We start from the raw sequence: 23,127 nt of genomic DNA, 5'->3' as shown, positions 1-23,127 counted from the left end.
ATTAATGAGGGACAAGTTTTGTGTCATAATCATAAATGTCACCCAAACAAGAGACAAACCATGGTTTGCAATAATGCATTGAAGATAAGGCACATGGTAATACCCCAAACTAGCAAATACACCAACATACATCAAATTGTGTGTCCACCTCATTCATAGTCAAGATATGATTATATACCTACCATCCATCTACATGTGATCTATCTTCTAAGAGTTATGCTTTAATACACCAACTAGTCAAAAATCAAGCCTAACACATTCTTCTAATAACCACAATGTCAACTTTAAAGTTAAAGAAATAATAATACCATTGTATTATACCATTCTAAGTCTAGAATATGCATGTGATCTATCTTCAAAGAGTTAAGCTTTAATACACCAACTAGTCAAAAATCAAGACTGCCAACATGCATGATGGACATTCTTTTATTAATCACAATGTCAATTTTTAAGATAATAAATAATAATAGCATTGTATTATATCGTTCGAACTCTAGAATAATGTTTGCATAATATGAAAACTTTGCAATTTGATTCTCAATAGTGTACCAAACAAAACATAAATATCATAAACATGATGTTGGCATGCTATAAAATGTGCATCGACCTTGAAATGTTAATTGCTTTGAATCCTTGTTTCTTATGTCAATGGAGGTTGTTGCTATACTCTTTCCCAACCTTAAAACCTTTGCTTCAACCTCGAGTTCAACCTATAAAATTATAAATTCACCATTAGATACAAACATAAACATGAGCTTGATGCCTTTAACTTAAGATCTGTGTAAGCTTAAAAAAGTTTTAAATTACTTTTTAGTATTAATTTTTATGCATTGCAAATGCTATACACACATTGCAATTAAGTGCAACAATAATACCATCACATTAACGCCAAACATGCATCAAACAAATAATCTAAACTCTATTTCTTATAAATTATACATAACTTAGTACTTTTCATAGGTCTAAATGAGGTGTGTTAGATAAATACCTTGCTTGCAAGTATGTTTTGCAACCAAACATAAAAAAGAAAAGAGAAAGAAAAAGAAAAAGTTAAAGTTAGAAATTCATCTAACTTTGACATTCACCATCCATTTCCCTAGAGATTGTAACAAATTCTATGATATAAAAAAATATACACCAAGTTTTATATAAATTACAACAAGAATTATTCCTATTTAGTATAATTTCTACATTGAATTTGTCATATTACCATTCAACATTATTGCCTAACAAGAATCATGAAATATTGCCACCACTAAGAAATTAGAATTTATTGCCTGACGTTTGTGAATTCAGCAAGTTATCATGAATCAAGTTAAAATAGATAGTTAAAAATGATCAAAAGTTGAAATTAGTTGTTGACAAATGCATTTTATCTTGTCACTGTCAATATGAATATACTCATTCTGACACTTGTAAACATAGGAAGATGGTATTTGCATGTAAGAAATTTCTTTCTAAATAGCAAGGAAAATTCAAATTCAACTTATACTCTACTTACCCATAATTATTACAACTTGTGTAATCTTTCCAACACATAATTGAATAGTTGATTGTCAACATAAACAGATACCCTTCAATAAAAAATAAAACCCTAGGTTCAATCTACAAATTGCTTCAACAACATAATGCTTTATTTTTTATTTTTTCAAAAGAGTAAACACTTTGACCCAAAATTATGAACTAGTGAGGCCAAAAATGGGGGACCTCATCCCCAATGGTATTTGAACCTTGATTGCAAGAACACCAACACAACAACTTAACCATCACGACATGTCAATGTTGACATCAACGTTACCAACCCTTGGAGTGCGATAATAAATTGCATAAATCTCATACAAATCTTAGATAAAATTTGAGATATGGTCTAAATCACATCAAGATACAATTAAACAAACATGGACAACTATTTATTTTATTGAGTCTCATTTCTCTGGTGATTCTGAGTTTACAAATTTGCGTTATTGTGCTTTAACTATTCAAAGTTTAAGGTTGGTTGGTTATTCTTGTTAATTTCAAGTTATAAAGAAAAATAGCTAATGCCTAGATCATATCCCGAGAGATAGTTTGGCTTGAGAAATTTGGTTTTCTTGGGGGCAAATTCATTTTAGATAATTTGGTGCTTGCTTGGAAATCTATAGAATGGGCTCAACAAATGACACAAGATGCTTTGGTCCTCAAATTAGATTTTGACAAAGTATATGACCGTATAAGACGTCCATTAATCCTTAAAATGCTCCAGTGGTTGGGTTTGTCCACAAGTTTCGTGCTCATTTTTTAATGTATTTATGGATGTTAATGCGACGCTAGCAATTAATGGATTCCTCTCCCCTCAATTCCTACTCCATAAATCCACTTGGCAAGGATGCCCTCTTTTTCCTCACGATTGATGCCCTTGTATACCTCTTGCATCATGCTCAGTCAAACCATCTCATTCACAACATTTATGCTGCTCTTAACTCTCACTTAGCTAATGATAGCATGATCTTCATTCAAAATACTATTGATGATGTTAACAATTTGTTAGATACCCTTGAACTATTCTGCATTATTTTGAGCTCCAAACTTGCCATGCATAAAACTGAATTTTGGATGGCATGCCCTAATTCCTCTTCCCACTTGGATTCCTAAAGAGTGGAAGGGAATTAAGCATGGCACCATCACTAGATACCTCACCATTCCATTTGGAATAGGAGTTACACTGAAAGAAATGTGGAGGTGGTTCCTAATTAAGTTCAAAGCAAAGCTTTTATCATGGGCAAATCATTTCTTGTCTATGGTTGGGCATATTCATGTTGCCAACGAAGTTCTTTTGGCAAGCCAAGTCTATAACTCTTCTTGTTGGCTTCCATCTGAAGACTGTTACAACCAATTAACACAGCTCATATGAAGTTTCATCTAGTCCAAATGGAGAAATAAGAAAGGTATGCCAACTACTTTTTGGTCTCACTGCATTCTCCCAAAGGAGAAGGGTGGATTGGGCATCATAGACCCCTATACGCAAGGGGTCTGCCTCTCAGTGAAATGGATCAGTAGAGCTTTTAAAGGAATATTGCCTTGGAAAATTCTAGTTCGGCATTGTATCCACACATCTACCATGAATAAATCATGGAGAATTATTCCACGGTGTGATAAGCTCCTTCTAGCTCCCTATAGACTCGTGGTCAGCCCCTACTAATCGCATATGGAAAGCTTGGCAACTTGTCTCTTGCAAGCTATCTTGGTTTGACCAAACATTCAGCCACGGAACCAGCTTTGAATCATCTTCAATTTGGTGGAATCATTTGATCCAAAAGGATAATATGCCACTTGATTTGATTCCTAGATTCAAATCTAAACAACTCCACAAGAAAGGAATTCAAGTCTTCAAAGATCTTTGGGATCCTTCAAGTTTCACATGGAAGTCGGAGGGACAGCTTAAACATGCTTCAATTTATACAATAGTAATAAATCTACTGTAATGGAAATTCAACAAATTATGCCTCCCAGCCTTCTGATCTTCACCTCTACTAATTGTCTTGCATGCTTCCTTAAGGATTGGAGATGGCGTAATGGTTAGTCTTAAATCCTTTCTTCTCAAGGTCCTTTATAGAAATCTTTTTCCAAACATACCCATCTCTAATCGCCTTAACTTCCTATGGAAATGCAAATTTAAACATTCTACTTGGAATAAACTCAGCCTTCAAATTTGGAAGTCAAAAGCTGATGCCCAGTCCCAACTAATTGCCCGGAAACTTTAACATGCTAAGCTGCCTGTGGGTTTTCGTCTTAAATTCCTCAATCTGCCTGGTTCTTGTCCCTTTTGTGGCAAATATGAAACCTTTAAGCGTTGCTTTTGGGCTTGTCGGCATGTTAGAGTATTATGGGCTTAACTTTTTGCTTCCTTACCCTATCTTTTCCACTTCCTTTGGCCATGGAAAGCTGCCCTTCTAGGATATCTTTCAGTTCGCAATGCTATCTTCATTTCTTGCCATCTCATCATCATCAAATGCATTTGGAAGTTTCGACGTTTGGCTGCCTTGTCACATTCCTTTTTTCCTTCTGAGCTTGAATTCCATACCCTATGTTCCTGCCTTCTAACCCAAGTGACCTTAGCGTCCTCTCTAAATGATTGGAATGCCGCTAAAGATGGTATCAGAGCGCAGGCTGAAGGTATTTCTTCTCAGCTCAAGGGTATAACTGCTTATGGAGACTCTCAGTGCCACCCAATTCGGACTCTCCAGGCTTCCTTCATCAATAGTGTTACTTGATATATTTTACAACCACCAATGTATGATGCTGCTCATAGTGGTCTCTCTTGCTGAAAATACATGTTAGCTGTAGCATTTCCTTTTCGCAACTGGCTGTTAGCTTTCATCTTCGTTTCAGAGCTGTAGTTTTTCTTCTCACCTGCTACAGCTGTAATTTCCAGCAAACCTCGTGTCTGCTGCTGTAATTTCCAGCAGGCTTTATTTTGTTTTTGTTTCGTGTAATTTATGAATTCTTCTTCCAATAAAAAAAAATTAATGCTGGAAAGAAATTGTCTCAATACGTGAGATGTCAGGTTTAATTCCTAATTTAGTAAATTTCAAATGAAAAAAATCATTGAAAACTTTTCTTTTTCCCAAAAGGTGCTCAAATATTTTCCAATTGAATGCTAACATAAGTGACCAAAGGTCGGTTTGAAGGGATTAATCTTCAAATAAGGAAGACAATATGTTGTCATTTCAATGTTTGTAACAATAACCATGTCATATATTACCGTGATGAAAAAATTGACTTAGGAAATGCAAAACTCTCTAGAAAATCATATTAGAATGCAATTTAAGAATGATGAGAACTAGATATGTTTGAAGTATGATCAATAAATTTACAATCAGATATTGATCTAGATGACTAAATGAGAATCTTATTTTCCTTAAGTTTAACATAAAAATCCAAAAAAGTGGATGCATTGTTAATTTGTATGAAGCTTTTGATACCATATCTATTTATCTATTAAGATAAAATTCCTAACACTACGAGGTCCTAAGGTAGACATCAAGAAATACTGCTTGTAGTATCTTATAGGACAACAATGACAAATTTTTTAAGATAATTCAATTCTTCAATGACTAGTGTACATAAAAAAATGAACTAGGCCATTTTAAACATATGCAAAACATTTTTATCAATGAGGCACAAATAAAACAAAAAAACCTACATACCCTAGAGACGCGTCCCCACCCGATAAGCCTAGGTTTTTGAGACGGGACGTCCCTGGGACAGAGGAATGGGTATGGGACATCCCCCCTTCGTCCCCAACTTGCCAAAATCCACAAGAGACATCCCCGATACTTGGGGACGTCTGGGAAATAAAAAGGGGACAGCTGGCCGTCCCCAATACAGAAAGGGGACTTCCAAACGTCCCTTGACTGTATCTCGAACAACCGACCATCCCCTTTTTTGCAAAGCAAAAGCAAAAAATAAACGTAAAAACATAAAAATTTTACCCTAGCTTGGTCCCCTGGTGGGCCCTGCCCCTCCAAATGCCCTAAAAGATCAAAAAATACTACATTATGGTTGTTTTGTCATTTGTTTGAATTTGCCTATGAAGTTGGAGTGTGTTGCAGCTGGCTGGGGTTTTTATTTTGCAAGAAGAGGTGATTTTTTTGCTTCCAAGAGCTTGAGCAGGGGTTTGAGCTTCCCCTATTGTGCACCAAGCAAATATGAGACTCTTTATGCTTCTATTTTCCATTTTAAAAATAGATTTGCAGGTGGAAAAGTATGATTTTTTTCATTGTTTCAGCTCATATTTCCATTGCATGTTTAAATCTCAAAACAAAGCACAATGAGCAGCAGTGGAAGTACTAGTAGTAGTGGTGATGAGGAGGAAAATGTGGTTGGGGTGATATAGTTAGTAGTGGGACTAGGAAAGGAGCTGATCCTAAAACTGATTTGTTTAAATGCCCTTCCACCATCATGAAATATTTTGCAAAAGGTTCTTTCAATAGGAATTTTTTTTTTTAAAACATAGACCCAAATGTAAATATGAGAATACTCATGCAAAAATACATTTTGACCAATTATTAGGACTGACATAATGCACCATTCAATCAAAAAATGCTAGTAAAACATCTTTGAAATTTAACTAGCCCAACTTCATTTTCTCTTATAATTGCAACTAGTGGTGTTCCAAGGTCTGCACTCGTTTTACCAGGCACTTGTGGCAAGAGGTGCCTTAAACCTAGGTAATAAATTATCATGTTATATAGAGATTATCATCCATTGGGTTGAGACTTGTGATCAATACTTAATAGCAAACATTTATCAAGTGATATTAGTCATATCATAGAGCTATTGTGCCTTCTTAGAACTATTGCATTTTGCTTTGAATAAAAGAGGAACATTTATCAAGTGATATATATCATGTCATAGAGCTATCGTGCCTTCTTAAACTACTGCATTTTGTTTCATCCTTCTCTTATCATTGGCACTAGTCACAATGGAACTAATCATGGGCGGAATTCAGTAAAATGTCATACCTCTCTTAAACAATTGTACTGGCTGTTCATAGATCTTATAATGGAAGGAAAGTTCAATTTCAGGTAGATGGTAGCTTAGAAGCAATACCCGAAAACCAAACTATGGTAAGGAAAAGTTGTGAGCTATCTATACCTATCTTATATTTAAATAATAGCACTGTGTAGTGCTGGTACCCAAGACAAGAAGTACGAGTACAACATACGCCATCAAGGGTGACTAGTATGTTTTACAAGAAGTTAATAATGTAAAAAAAATCCAAAGGCCTATGAGAAATCGCAAGTACTTCAATAGTCTGTTTGAACTTTGAACAATAATATTAACGCCAAAAACTACGACATTGTTATCTAAGCTTCAGGCCTACAATATAATATGATAAAATTATAGTTATGTATACTTTCGTTTTAACAGAATTTTGTTTGCCACTTGGTCTTTTAACTAATAAATTATAAAATAAATCTTTGTGAGTTCTTGAACTTCAGCATACTCCTATAAGAGGCATCATATTTGGCTGCAAAAATTGAATAGTTGCTACCTTGTCAAAGAAAACCAAATATATTATCCACAAACAAGAAACCTCTGTTCAAGAACAAAGATACGATTATGATAAGTGCACCTCACCTTGACTTTCTCTAGAACAATGATAAAGAGAACAATAGTGAAAAACAATTTTAAATTTTCTTTTCCGTCCAAAAGTACAAGCTCGAAAAGGGACCACTGTTATTCTGCAAAGAAAGCTTTCTCCTACATAATATAGTTTTTACTTCTTTTGTTTTTTCATTTAAGAATTAAGAGTCTGCACCAATGTTTGGCATTAAAAGAAATGCACTTTTAGTTGTTAGAGTAGATTGGTAAGAATAACACAGCATTTCTTGGTCAAGACTGAATCATCTAAAATTGGTCAAGTATCTATCTCAAATCATCACAAAAATTCAAGCTTTGGATGGATAAACACTTGCAAATTTCCAGCAATCAACTTAACATTCATCTTACATGCATGTTTTAGTTTTTGCCCCTTTCTTGCCATGGTTTTTTAAAAGGTGAAGGGGCACTGGAATTGAGAATCACTAGCATCCAGTCCTATGTTAGTGCACCACATGTACCAGCACATTCATAAATTCCTGAGCAGGGAAACACTGAATTGCTGCACCTGGATCCACAATAGTTTTAAACTCAAGATTATGGATTTATGGAACAAGTGTAGATTCACAAACAATATATAAACAGCACCTACAAAACGTATGCATGGTCACCGTGCAAAGTTCACACACATTGATTAGAACCTAAAAATAATTGTGCAAATGCAAAGGTGTTCCTAGGTCAGCAAAGTGATATCTCATTCTCCTGGCATTCTCTTACATGCATGCTTTTGGTGTTTGCCCCTTCCTTGCCATGGTTTTTTAAAAGGTGAAGGGGCACTAGATTTGAGAATCACTTGCATCCAGTCCTATTCAGTGCACCATACATACCATCACATTCATATATTCCTGAGCAGGAAAACACTGAATCACTGCAATTGGATCCACAATAGTTTTAACTCAAGATTATGGATTTATGGAACAAGTGTAGATTCACAAACAATATATAAACAGTACCTACAAAACACATGCATGATCACCATGTTCAAACACATTGATTAGAACATTAAATAAATGTGCAAGCACAAAGGTGTTCCTAGGTCAGGCAAAGCTATAACTCATTCTCCTGGCATTTTCCCACTTGTATGAGAAACAACTGCCTAGCACTGTTTTTTTTTACATCATAGTAGATTGCTTTGTGTGGTATATGTCAACAAGACTTTAGCATACTTGATGACCTAATAACTGGAGCAGAAGGCTTGCAAAGGTTTGCAAGAATCAGAGACAAATTCATCAACATATTGTTAAAATTCTCTGAATCCTCTAATGTGTAATTTCTTTTTTTTAAATAGTCAACTTTAACTGCTCAGGATCCCTTGTATTCACATATCCTAGGACAATGTATATTCTATTTAGAAGCGTATGCTTAAGTCCAGATGTCAAAAGACAAATCTAATCCCAGAGACTCCTACGAGCCAAAAAGAAACACACTCATGGTAAATAAAGCAAACCATCGCACAGAGGAATAAAACTTAAAGCATGGTATGTTTCATTTGTATTTAATTATGTTTAAAAAGGTCGAAAACATCATGCATTAACCTTAAGGTATTCTACATTTCATTTGTTCTCAACTTTTTTTTCAATTTTTCATTTGGATTTCTGTTGATAATGATTAAACTTCCATTGACTACGAGAACATGGCAGGACCACAAACTATTAAAGGATTAAATTGATTGGCTGAGAAGAAATTAACATTTCTACCGTAAAAAACTTGTTCAGAGGATAATTAGCAAATCAGTGGTGTGCTAAGTCACAAGGTTCGAATTCGAATTCGAGTTCGTTGATCATAAAATTCGAATGAAATCCGGCAAGGGTAAAAGTTTGGAAAAAAAATTCGACATTAAATTTTAGCTATATATATTTATATATTTTTTAATATTACTAATATATCCACAAAATTGTTAAAATAGTTTAACTAAATAACTCAATAAATAATATTATATTAAATTATAGTATTATATTAAAATTCATAGAATTCGGATGACATTCGGAAAGAGTTAAAATTCGCTGAAATTTGAATCAAAAGCATGAAATTCGGCGAATCTTGTGACTTAGGTGGTGTGTAGTCAATATTGGAAGAGATGGCCTAAGAACTTCTTAAAAACTTGATTTGGGTGGTGATTCTAGAGGTAATGTTTGGTTGGCAGAGGCTGGTTGCATGCTCCGAAATGTAGTAGGTCTTTTGGTGAAGGGAGGCTACATTTCTTGGGTTCTATGACTAATAACGAAGCCAAGTGGAAGGCTGTTGTGAAAGGCAACAAGTTGGCACTTCTGTGAGTTGCAAGAAGCTAAATGTGGAAGGTGACTCTATGTGTGATTGCCTGGTTGCCCAAGATGTTTGCTTAGTGCTTGAAATTCAAAATTTTATCGAAGGACATGGTGCTGGAGCTCTATAATAATTTTATGGTATTCTTTTTCCTCATTGTTTTCGAGAGTGTAAAACAGATAGCAGATTTTCTAGCAAACTCAAAAGTGAGTTGAATCCTATAACAAAAATCAGTGATTGATTGGAGGTCTAAGAGCAGTTGAATTCTTTGGTCCTCTCTGATTCTCCAGTTCATGTGGGAGAAGTAGGACCCATGTTGAAGGATGCAGGCCTTTAATCTTTCCTTTTAAAACTGTTTGGCTAAGAGTTTAATTGGCTAAGGAGCAGCTTCACAATGAGTGTGTAGCCCTAAACATGAAAATGGCTTTGTCTTGACACATCTAGAAGCATTTTCGATGTTTTAAGCAGGCTTTCTTGGTTTTGTTGGGTATTTGTGTGCAGGTCTCTCTCTGTCATCACTGCACTGCAAGTCTGAGACACACCTTCGATATGGCTAAGTGATGGATGCAGAGGAGGAATAGTAACCCATTCTATGATGGTGCTGTCTCTGTTCAAAGGTTGAAGGCAGTGTTTACATATCCAAATGTAGAAACCCTGAAGGATAGTGCTTGAGGGTATAATGAATACCAGTCATTTCAGGTATAGGAGTCCTGAGTAGCATTGCTGCTGATTTCATTTTAAATCTGGATACACAAAAGCAAGCTATTAGGGAATGGATTATTGGGTTAGTGCTCCCAGTTTTTGCAGCACAGACAGCAGCATTGGTGGTGTCTTCCTGAGCGGCGAAGCAGATTCACTTGAGACTTATGGCCTCTATGTGTATGAGGAAATTAGTATATTAAAGGATTGAATTCAGGAGTTGTATCAGCGGGAAGAGGAGCTACTGGATTTCTGCAGAGATCTAGCCTTAGTGATCAATTCCCTTTTTACCATGAACAAGGGGGGCAATTGGAGCTTCCCTATTAGTTTTATCTCCCTTTTCCGGCTGGTGGTTGCTAAGAAATTTTGTTTTTTTATTCCAATCAGGCATCATGATGGCAATGGGGATAAGCTTGCTCGGAGCTATGGCGGGGGTGCTGATAGAGTCATAGATGCTAGGGTTGAAAGGTTGAAAAGAGTGACGACCACAGGGTAGTGAGCATGGATCTTTTGCATAGGGTTGAGAAAGCCACACTGTGATCATTTTGGTTGCCATTTGGGGTTGTAGTGTTTTTTAGAGTTTTATTATTTTGTAATTGATTGGCTTATAGGTTTAGCACTACAGCTGCTTTTGTTCTTTTATTTATAAATTGTTGTATGTATTTTGTGTTGATTTTTAACGGGCAAGGGCCCCAATAAAACCCTCATTACTACTATTGAAAACAGTTTCAAAGGTGTCTATAGGTTCTTTTTGCCTGTTAGTGATTTGTTTTTTTCCATTTTCTTATGGTCAATAGGCTTGATGGAAACCTTTTGGCTTATAGGGGTTTAGCCCTGAAGATTATTTTTGTTTGTTGTCTATGAATCGATATATGTATATTGTATTAACATTTTGTAACCAGGAGACACGTCTCTTCCCCTCTGAGATGAGTTTCAGAGATGGAGACACGTCTCTGAGACATCCCACATACCCAAAGACTTCAAATTTGGATGGAGACTTCGTGTCAATATCTCCCAACATCTTCAAGTCTCCTGCCATGAATTTTGGCATCTCTCAAGCATCTCTAGAGGAAAAAGGCATATTTAAAAGTAATAAAAATAAAATTTTTTATCTTTACTATCATTTATGCATTTGGAGGCCCAAGGACTTTGTGTTTTATTCATTCAATGAAGAGGAACTGATTGGGGTCAGAGAAAGAAAAGAACCTGGTGTACATTCATAGCTCACTTCGCCTTCTCTCTTGTGTTGATCTTGGATACATGGAGGGTCCATCGGCAAAATGAGATCAAATTGCACCTGATTAAAATGCTGCAACCATAGTGGAAGAAACGGTTGAAACGGATGGTCTTAATTAATTACCCCAGTTGTACTACCATCAGAGGAACCTCAATTGGAGAGTGATGATAATCTGCACAACATCATAGCTGAAGACCTTGAGATGGAGGATCAAGACATTGTGGAGTACATGATACTAGACAGATTGCTGATTTGTGTTTACAGTTCTGAATTTTTTGTTTGCATATGAGTGATTCAGCATCTAACTATGAATTTTTGAATTTTGAATTTCAATATGTAAGGATAATCTGCTATGATCATATCGATTCTCAGAAATCAAATATGCAGTATGAGTTTTGAACTATTTGACTCTATATGACACAATATTAAATGAGTAAATGATGTTACTATTAGTATTAGTATAAATAATTACTAATTTGATTTTCAAATTTGATATTTTGATTCAATGGTTTCAATGTTCATACCTAAAACTTCCCATTTTTCTTTTTTTCAAAGCTCTATGTTATGATATTTCTTGGAAATTATTAAGTTGTATTTAAAAAATTGTCCTCTTACTGATTGGAATTTTGTTTCATTACAGAATACAAAATTGAATACTCAATATCTCATGATGAAATACCAAATTTCTCACTGTCTTCAATAAAGATGCTCATAAGCTAAACAATGTATATGGATTATGTGAACAAATGAGACAACCTCAAGGTTCCTTCTTAGTCGTAGACTTTACTCAGTTATATTGATGTGATATAGTAGTTATCACTAAGGGACTCACATCATTCATTCAATGGATATCGACTTGATTTTAACTTCTCCAATCACTTCCAACGAAATAACTTGCAAAGGAAATAAAAGCTATCCAACTCTAAGAATGTAGGATAATGTTGATGATGGGGTGAGCCTCTAACCAATCCTTGCTTCGCTATATCATTTAGGCATAGGAGGGTGCTATATTAAATGGATGTGGCTATGCGATATCCCCGATAGAATAAGATCTATATTATTAATTAAAAATAGTAATAATAGATAACAATATTTAAAAAAATATAATATTAGTAATGATATAATTATAACATAATAATCATGTTATAAAATCACATGATAATTAAATACTATTCTATAAAACGATAAAATATAATTTTATATAATGATTAATTAATCAAAATATATAAATTGACATACATATATAATACGCATTGATATTAATAATAATAATAATATTAATAAATAATAATATAATAAATTAATCAAATGAAAAGACATCTTTTCTCATTACAAAGTATATAGAGGAATGCTAAACCTGAGAAACAGAGATTCAGAATGCAAAGAAGATATATGGAATTGGTCTGCAAAAGTTCAATCGAGAAATCTAAGTTAAATTATGTAAGGTCCCGACAAGGGACATTACAAATGGTATCAGAGCATGATCTCACCATCTTGGAGAGTAAAGAAAGACTTTAAAAGATTAATGTAGAAAATTTTAAAACAAAATTGAAAGAGGAAAAAATAAATGATCTTTCCAAAACTCAGCATCTCACTTAGCAAATCTGAAATAGAAATTTAGAAGAAATGTGGCAGAATATATGTGAAACCTATAATTGAAGGATGGAAGACCGAGATATAGGGCAGTAGGAATAAAAGTGAAGTTAATTAAAGGATCACAATATTCAGCAATTCAATTCAGTACAATTCTTCATCTCAATCGCAGTGATATAGAAAATATGAAAAATCTCAAACAAGACATAAAAGTGAGAATAACGAAGCAAGACATTGAAAGCACAGTTTGAATTAAGACATGAACTCAGTGATTAAGGAAATAATGGGAGAACAAAGATATTCATCAAATATTTGAGGTATTGTAATTTGACAAAATACCTTTGACTAATATCATTCCATTGAGAGATTGAATACAAAATTTGTACAAAATAAAACCCAGACATCATATATTAAGGACAGCTTTTAACAGTATTGCAAGAATTTTAATAAGGATTGCAATAATAATAATAAGATAAGATAATAATGATCACAAGAATATTATATAATAAGGATAGCAAGAATTTTAAGGGAATGAAAAATTCCCATGTTGGCAGTGATAATGAGTACAGGAGTTACTAAATGGCAAGATTTTTTTTTTATCGTGGGTGGATTTCAAGTTCGTCAAATTATTCTCTCCTTACACTGTCTACTGTTCTTCTTGCTGGTTGGTCTGCTCCTTTCAACTGAGTAAATGTTTTAGAAAGTTCTTAAAGTTAGATGACAATGGAATAAAAAGACATGTGGTGGCCTGAGAAGTGTGTACTAAACCAAGAGCAGTGGAAGGAATGATTCTCAAAAATATTTTCCTACAAAGATTAACTCTTGCTGTGAAAGGGATTCTTAGGGTAGTTGATGGATGAGAGTTAAAAATTGCCAATGGACATAACGTTGTTAATGTCACACCAATAAAGAAATATCAATGGACTGGTCATTTTCTTGTTTCAGATGTGTACGGTGGAGTCTTGAAAAATAAAGATACTCTCTTGGCTTGTATTAGAGTAGAGTGATAGTAGAAAGCAATCATATCATTATATACCATTATCAAGAGAAGAAATATACGCAAAGATTTTTCTGAGATATAATGTGAAGAACTGATGTGGATTAGTGGCATATGAGAAAGTAATTAGGATCCAGAAATCTGTACACACCAGAAAATCTCTTTATACGATGATCTTCAAATATGATGTAATGGATACAGTGATAACATAAGTCAGTGATTATCAATGCTGATGCAATCAATAAAACATTGACTTGTATCACTAGGTAATTGATTATGATGTCTCAAGTGGTGAAAAAAAAGCAACTCAATACATTAGCCATTTGATACAGAAAAAGATACAATAAGGTGATCCATTCAGTAATAATGCATTGGGGCATTACACCATTCTTGTCTGCAGCAATCAGGCATCATGGAAGAGGGTCGTGCGTCCAAGACAAAGGAGGTTGTATAGATGACCCTGAAACAATTGAAAATATTGAGCGACAATAATATGCAAATGATATGAAGAGGGGAAAGGACTAAATGGAATGACACAATAATCAGAGCAATCAAGATATAACAATTAATGGATGATCATGTCAATCATAACTCAACAAAAGTAGTTCTATCAGCAAATAGAATAGGAAAGTAACAATAGGCGGATAAAATATTTTAGTAATGGATCATAGAAGCAGAGTAATAAGAAATGGAAAAACTATACCTTTAAATGGCATCACAAACCGATATGGGATATGCAGCAATCAATACAATGATCACAATAATAAGTAAGTTAATGGTCATTTATAAAAAAGACAAAGATTGTAATGCTTGCTGTTATTAACACGGTGATCTCAATCATCTGAACCGGCTGAATAAGCATCAAAGAACATTGCAGAGCAATGGATAAGATTGGGCAATACCGCAGATAGGAAAACAAGGAACAGAAATGAATACACAATGTAGAACTGTATGTTACATACAGTCGGATCTCTTACACTGCTATCATCATAGGGGCAAGACAGAAGACATTCAGATTATAAGACAAAGCTTTGCATCTCTGTGACTGGTATGAACACTATTGCCTACCTTCATAGTTAAACATAATAATAAATTTAATAAGAAGGAATATCAGAGCATTATCATTTTATTATTTCTAAGTCAGTAAGAAGAGCAGAAATGCAGTAAGGAAGAGGCCTGTGTAAATCCAGCCAATCAATCATTCCCAAGACAGTGTGGTAGGGATCAACGACCCCGAGTGCCTTGTGGACAAGGCCAAGAAAGCCTTAAGGGCTTGGATAGTTGGATCTGTAAAAACCTTGAGGGAAATCATTGAGTTTGGCATCCAAGCAACCTGTTGCATCTCAGCATTATCTTGGTCTGGAATAATATTCAGGATAGCATGGTCTTTTCAGTTCACATAAAGTTTATTACTAATTTACCTATAAGGACAGGCTGAGGAGAGAGAACAAAGGTTTATTCAAGGAGAGAAAAGTGTAAATCCAGCCAATCAGTTCCTCCTATGATACGGTGCGAATCAGCGACCCCAAGCACCGTGCGGGCAAGTCCCAAGAAAGGCTTAAAGGCTTGGATCTATAAACTTTGAGGGAAACCATTGAGTTTGGTGCCCAAGCAACCTATTTACATCCTAAGTGTTCTTCTCAACTAAAAATAATAATAAGAGAAAAAGAAAACAAGCATCCTGCTAAGTAGGCCACCTTGTGTGGATGCTTGACACCTACCACCGAGGCCAAGGGGGTCAAAGTTCCACTCTTGGGCTTAGTATTGGATTGGTTTGGAGTAATTTATAATGACTCGCATTTTCTTGAAACTTATATATACACGTTGCACTAATGATCACTTGTGGTTGTAGGATTCTATTGAAGAAGTATATTTTGTAAATCTTTTTCTTGACCCTAGCTCATTGCAAATTGCAAATTGTAAAGCATTGATAAAGAATGCTTGCATTATGTATTTGCATCGTGTCTACTTCGTGTTTTCATTCATTAATGTGTCTACTTTGTCTTTTCATGCACTTACATGTTTAATTCGAGTATTCATAAATTAAAATGTATACTCCATGAATTCCTTATGTTTTCTCGCATCCAATTATATGCTTTGTATGTGGGCTCTACAAGAAAAGTTATGTATTAATCTTTTTTTTGCTTGGGGGCAAGCGAAATTTGAGAGGGGAGGATTGTGATGTCCCTGACAAAATAAGATCTATACAATTAATTAAAAACAGTAATAATAAATAGAAATATAATATTAGTAATGATATAATTATAACATTATAATCATGTTATAATATCACATGATAATTAGGGAAAAGCCTATAACACAACATAAATTATGAGCCTCTTATCTGGGGGGTCTTGGGTTCAAGTCTACTCAAATTTAATAAATAATAATAATAATTAGTCAGAACACATAATAATAATTAGTCACAACACATAATAATAATTAATCTTGGCTTCAATCTCTTACTAATAAAAAAAATATCACATGATAATTAATATTATTCTATAACACAATGAAAAATAATTTTATATAATGATTAATTAATCAAAATATAAAAATTGACATACATATAATATGCATTAATATTAATTATAACCCAAAGTAAGTTTAATGGCTCGCAATAAAGAATACCCTCATAAATACTATGTTGAGTAATCTATTTAATGCACTTTAAAACCTTTATTAGAACAACATTGATTTGGGCTGTGTGAAGCTTATATATTTGGAGGCTACTTAATTCTCCATTCTGTTGGAAATGATCTACACCTCTAACATAGTTTGGCTTGTACCATCAATTTTAAGGCAGCATAATTTCAGGAATTCCTTCGTTATTGACAGATATTGTGGAGTGTAGTAGTGGTTTTTGTTTGTGGATGCAAAACTCCGTGGCTCTCGTCTCTAATAAGGGTACTTCCAAGTTGATAATACTTCTGCAAATCTTGTTGTAGAAGAGGGAATGCCCTCTTAAAGACCCAATCCTAGGCACCTGTAATTCTAGATTAGGACTTTAGCCTTGGGCTACACGAAGGGTTTTCTTTCCCGTTCTTTTTTCCCCAATGCCCACACTTTGAATGGGGTAAAAACAATGTAAATATGTATGAATATTAATAAAAACAGGCATTTGCCTTTTATCAATAAAAAAATGCATTAATAATTAAATCAAAATTAATCAAATGAAAAAACACACCTTTTCTCATTATAAAGTATATAGAGTAATACTAAACCTGAGAAATAGACATCCATAAAGAAAAGAAGACATATGGAATTGGTCTGCAAAAGTTCAATCAAGAAAAATCTAAGTTAAATTATGTAAGGTCCCGAATTATGTAAGGTCCCAATAAGGGACATTACAGGATATGATTTTCACATTGTTAATATTCATCTAAATACCCTATTAAGGCACAATCTCAATGAGCATCTCCTATAGAAGATATACACTTGCAATTTAGACCCCAGACAACCCTTACACCTTTACTTACAATCAACATGTACTCACTACTCAATAATATCTTCCATCCAATCAACTTCTTCTATTCAACATGAAATGAAATCCTAATATAAGTGAGAGATACAAAGAATTGTGCAATACTCCAAAATAATCATATATATCCACTACAAAGAAAAAACAATGAATAAAGAACAACTTTGGTGGTACTTTGGCAATAACTCTCCATCATAACTCTCTTCACAAGAGATGTGAGCAAGCCTTTATATAGGGGATCAATTACAATGAATGGCCAAGATTGATTTGAACTAAGGGCCAATATTAAATCACATAAGCCCTAATTAGGGTTTCTATAACCATAGCTACAAATGTTAAATGTCCACCCAATGACAATTAGGCACCACCATGTGGGCCAATAGAAAAATTACATTGCTATCCAAGGACCAACGAGAAAAATCAAATGCAAAACTACCAAATAAGGTGCAATAACAAGTGGACCAATGAGAAGAGAGAGTTTGTAGAAGAAGCCACCAACTAGTAGACCAATGAGAAAATTCAAATGATTCCAAAAACCAATCAATAAAAAGTCAATGTGGGCCTATGCCACTTTGCGCCAAAAAAGGCCAATCAAAATTAGGCATTTAATTATCAACATATGAGGAAACTTAGGACCATGTGGGCCCAGCCACCTCATCACCTTCGGAAATGTCTTTTTCATCTTCATCCTCCTTACATTCAATGAACCTGGACACAATCTCATTAATCATTTCCATGGGGACACTCAGCACATTTTTATTAGTTGAGAAATGGCTGTCACGCCGGGATGCTCATCAAGAAACTTGATAAATAGCCCTTGTTTGCTGATGAGAAATCATTGTTGGCTTCCAATTGTGATCGCTCATATTCTCAATTGCTTCATCTTCAATATTCTTCATCCCTTACTCTCTTTCTCTTCGAATGGTTCTTGTCTTCAATCTTGCCTTCTAGTGATAACTGGGTTCCTCATCTTGATCTTCGATTTCCAAAGGAATTCCAAGATAGCATTCCCTTCTTAGGTGGAAGCCTTGTCTGCTTTGTTGAACTTGCTTTGTCTTTCTTCTATGTCTTAATATCTTTTGATCTTGGTCTTGTACTTGCTGCTCAAGACCATCTTGGAAACATCTTTCTTACAGTTCTCCTTTGTCCTTTGGTGGTAAGTCCTTTGTCTCCTTGACTTGACATTCCACTCCTTTCTCCATACCTAGGCCTACAATACCAACACTTAGTCAAATCTCTGACTTTATCATATGAAATTAGGACTAAATCCAAGGTTTTCACTAGCTGCTGCATGGCATCAGACCCCTGTAACTTGTAGCAGACCCAATATTTAGCAAGTTAAGCCATAAAATTAAATGAAAATAATAAGAAATTGACTGAACCTTTATCCTAGATACGCCAGATAGCCTTATCACACCATTTTCAATGATAATTTTACCACAAAGGTGACTGGAAACTCTAAAGTCAAGCCCTGTTACAGCATTAAACAATTCTAGGTATGATGAAAAACAGCATTACGGGCAATGGAACTCGAGGTTCTCGACTGATTTTGCCTAGTCTTAGAGACTAAGGCTTGCTGAAAGTGATCAAAGTCATAGCTGCCAATAAAAGTTGATGTCAACCTGCAAATTGAATTTCACCCACTCCAGTCAATAGCCCTGCAAACTAATGATTAAGAAAAACTCCACAATCTGCTCTCTTGATGGTTCAAACTTTCTCGGTAGCACCTGTATTTGCAATTGCTTTGAAAATTATCTTTAACTTGTGGTGAATTGCCTTGAATATATACAAGGTCCTTTTGGACATGGCGCAACCATTAATGCAATTTTTTTATAAATGTTTGCAATCTATCATTTAATGGAGGTCACCTCATGCATTGTATTTATGCCATAGCATTCAATTCAATCTGTCTTGAAATTTGAATTTTAAAATCTTTTTATTGGATCGAACCTACTTGTGATTGTCAATTGGTATTAAATGTGTGGCCTTCATATGTTAAGTTCAATGCAAATTCAAATGACCAGACCTTGCATTGAGTTTTGTGTTTTTTTTAGCATTCAAGCTATTTTTGGGATCCTACCGAGTGTTGTGCCCAATGCTTGGTTATTCAATTCAAATTAGGGCCTGGCACTCTGATTAGGGGGCCTTATGAGGCCACACACTACAGTATTTGGGGCCTAATTCAGGTCTGATTTAATTACCAGTTCACACACCACATGCTAAGGCTGTAATGCTTAGAACTTTGGGCCCAATTGCATTAATAAGGCCACACCTGTTTAGGGCCCACACTTCAAGCTTAGAGCTCTATTTTTTGAATCTAAATAATAGATGTCTCAGATATAGGCCTCACTGTTGAGTTCTAATGCCACATGCCTGCCCTTGGAGCTTATCTTATCAATTTTCGTGCCCACATCTGGGCTTAGTTTGTGCCAGCTCTAACCCAACCACCTAAGTTTATCGGCCAAAAAGTGGGGTCCCTATTTACAATGGGACAATGATGTGAAAACCAAACGTCTACAAATACCATGTTTCCTATTTTTGAAAAATAGCTGTACCAATACTGGTACCAGTCTCCCTGTTTCCAGTTAACTTTGCTCACAGCTTATTTGAAAACAACCATTTCAACAGCAGCTCATTCGTAGGTGGCATATTCTCTTTACATAAACTTTTTTCCCCAAAGTTATAGTGCATTTTTTTTACTAGGTTCCTTAATTCTAAGTTATTTTAGTAGAATGTTCCAAGGTGCAAAAAAGAACAAGCAATGTTACAAACAGTCAAAGTGCAAACCAAATGTGAAGATTAAAAAATATTAACCAAGAAAAGAATTATATTCCCATAATGAACCATGTACTTAATGGAAAACGCATTTAGAATAAATAGGAGAAATCCTTCTGCCTTCATTTGTCACTCGCATTTGATAATTAAAGTAGATTTTCAAGACCTAATGATACACATAAGTTAACAAAACTCCACAAATCCATAGAAAGCTTATGTGGCTGTATGACATATGTTGAACCCTCCATGATATGAGATGGTTTAGAACTCCAGTTTAAGAGTGTTGACATTATGAAGTCTCCGTTGAATCCACTAACTCATCCTAGTGACGGTAAGAAGTTTGTGTTTCCCTCTGAATTTGAAATCCACAGGTTTCTACAAATCAAAAAGAGAAAGGCAAAGAGCTCAGATATGCCCTTGCAAAACTTTCCAAACTTATGAAACCATAAGTCAGTAATATTGGCGATACTTTCTTTTATTCGTAATAAAAGGACATCCCCAAGGCATTGCAGCCAATTCCTCAGGTTTGCATGCTTATAGACTACCTCTCTCTCTTGTGAGTTGGGACGAGAGAATTTTTTTTATCAATATTAGAGGTGGGTTGATTCCTCCTGCAATTGGGTGTAATCTTATGGTTATTACCTCATTTGATTGAATTTCTAAACTTCTTCAAATGATAAGTAGGAGATATTTTTCCACGCCAAGTCAAATTGTGATATTGATATCAAGATTTAAGTGTGTAGCTTTTGAGTCAAACTCATTGACTCATGTTTCATGAGTAGTGATTCATATGAATCCATCTCTCATGACAATAAATGGAACATTTAGCACTCATTGGATCTAGGTGATGCTCACAGAGGTGAAGCACCAGGACTCATTGACTCATGTTTTATGAGTAGTGATTCATACAAATCCATCTCTCATGACAATTAATGGAACATTTAGCACTCATTGGATCTGGGTGATGCTCACAGAGGTAAAACACCGGGACTTCACCTTTGTGAGCATCACCTAGATCCAATGACAATAAATGCTCACAGAGGTGAAGCACCGGGACTTCACCTTTGTGAGCACCACCTAGATCCAATGAGTGCTAAATGTTCCATTTATTGTCATGAGAGATGGATTCATCCCAGTGCTTCACCTCTATGAGCATCACCTAGATCCAATGAGTGCTAAATGTTCCATTTATTGTCATGAGAGATGGATTCGTATGAATCACTGCTCATGAAACATGAGTCAGTAAGTTTGACTCAAAAGCTACACAGTTAAATCCTGATAGCAATATCACAACTTCTTCAAGGTTTTGAGAGCCAAATCAATGGAAATTAATGTTTAAGACCTTAGTGCCACCAGCTCAGAATATTCAAAACAAAAAATTTAAGGTCAATGTGAGCAGTTACAAGAATTGCAGAGCGTAAATCACAAGAAATGGGAAAGGAGTTAGCATCACAGGAAACAGGTGGTGAAATCTCAATGTATATGAAATTTAAAAGATCCACCTTAAACTCATTAACTCGTTTCATTAACAGTTTAAATGAACTCCTCGGTACTCTGTTAAACCCTGAAACTTTCACCAATGACAAAAACCTATTTCAATTGAACTCTAAAACATTCGTCCTTAGCCAAACCTTAATTCAATCAAACTAAAAAACTTTCACCCCATGGCAAAATCTTTATTCAATCAAACCCTCAAACTTTCAGCAATGAAAAAAAACCCTACTTTAATAAAGCAAACCCACCGAAAATAATGTCATCGCCCCTCACGGTCAATGTCAAACGAGGCTGAATGAGATTTACTACAAGCTATCAAACACTCAACAGGGAGCAAAATTAAACAGAGGAAAATAGAATATTGAAAGGACTCACTCCAATGCGTGCAGCAGACAGGCAAGAAATGTTCATTTCAGTCTGCACAAACTCTTTATCTCCGGCAATTGTCTTCACAGCCGCCAATCCCATAATACTCGCAATCATTGCCACCGCTCCTCCATGCAATATTTCATATACATTCTGATGAAATCCCCAAAACAATTACCATTAAAACATTATATAAAAACAGCAATCCGTCCCCTAATCTGTACGTTATTTAACGCAAAGTCATCACAACTTATGCCTGGATAGTTTCAGGTGGTGGAGATGGCTACCGCGATGGATGATTTGACTTTGAGTGTCGAAATAACAATGCCAGCTTGCACACGATCCACTGTCAAATGACGGAGAAGTAGAGTGCGGTTGAAGGCGTAGGATTGAGTTTCAGGCGGAAGAAAAGCAGAGGAATGCATAGCTTCAAGCCATTTAACCGTTACAGATTCAGAATGATCAACAGAGACAGAGGAGAAGATAGGATCGATCCCCTCTGTTTTTCCTCCTTCCTTATTCATTACAATTGTTATGTAGTTCCATTCATGAAAAAAAAAATGTAATGTACTTGAGATCTTTGCCACTTCACAGAGACCCTCCCTCACAAAAGACTTCCGTGTTCTTCACAGAAGATATGCCGCCATTATTCTTATCTGACAAATTTGTTTAAATTGGGTAGCTTTTTAAATATATATTAATTAGTTAAAACACCTTAACGGCGGATTGGGCACATTTTCCCAAGGACACAGATTTGACATTTTAACAGTACAATTCAGGATGGACAGGCTAATATTACCCCAGACAAAATACACTGCAGACAAAACAAAGCTAAACGTTTTTCTTCTAAGTTTTTTTGTTTTTATGACTACAAACAATGTAGAGGATGAAGATCAAATGTTAAAATTATGAGAAAAATTCATAATATTTTCAATTTTTTCAAAATTGGTCAATTATACAATTTGTAGGTAAGATAGCCGCATCCATTAATAATTTGATTACGGCGTCATTTTCATGTAGTGTTGTTTTCAATTATAATTATTATTTTTATTTATATTAATTATAGATTTTATTAGTCTA

At 34.9% G+C, this 23,127-nt stretch overlaps 1 protein-coding gene across 2 annotated transcripts; it reads right to left on the bottom strand.

Annotated features, from left to right (window-relative positions):
* Nucleotides 1-383: 383 nt before the first annotated feature.
* On the bottom strand, nucleotides 384-22,884 carry LOC149531939 (uncharacterized). 2 transcript variants are annotated; one of them, XM_089810783.1, is made up of 3 exons: nucleotides 22,335-22,884; nucleotides 22,057-22,200; nucleotides 384-710 (listed from the first exon to the last, which is right to left on the bottom strand). In XM_089810783.1, exons 1-3 carry the CDS (start codon nucleotides 22,569-22,571, stop codon nucleotides 567-569), a joined length of 525 nt encoding a protein of 174 aa, XP_089666909.1. In that variant the 5' UTR covers nucleotides 22,572-22,884; the 3' UTR covers nucleotides 384-566. The 2 variants fall into 2 exon arrangements, with proteins under 2 accessions (XP_089666909.1, XP_089666910.1); XM_089810784.1 differs by lacking the exon at nucleotides 384-710 and adding an exon at nucleotides 7,158-7,651 and having other exon boundaries at nucleotides 22,335-22,714.
* Nucleotides 22,885-23,127: the final 243 nt, after the last annotated feature.

Source organism: Cupressus sempervirens, chromosome 11, assembly GCF_028749045.1.
Source record: "Cupressus sempervirens isolate cs-2001-9-10 chromosome 11, ASM2874904v1, whole genome shotgun sequence".
In the NCBI taxonomy this organism is placed as follows: domain Eukaryota; kingdom Viridiplantae; phylum Streptophyta; class Pinopsida; order Cupressales; family Cupressaceae; genus Cupressus; species Cupressus sempervirens.
The sequence above is the reverse complement of the archived record's forward strand: the minus strand, read 5'-3'. Positions and strand labels throughout refer to the sequence as shown.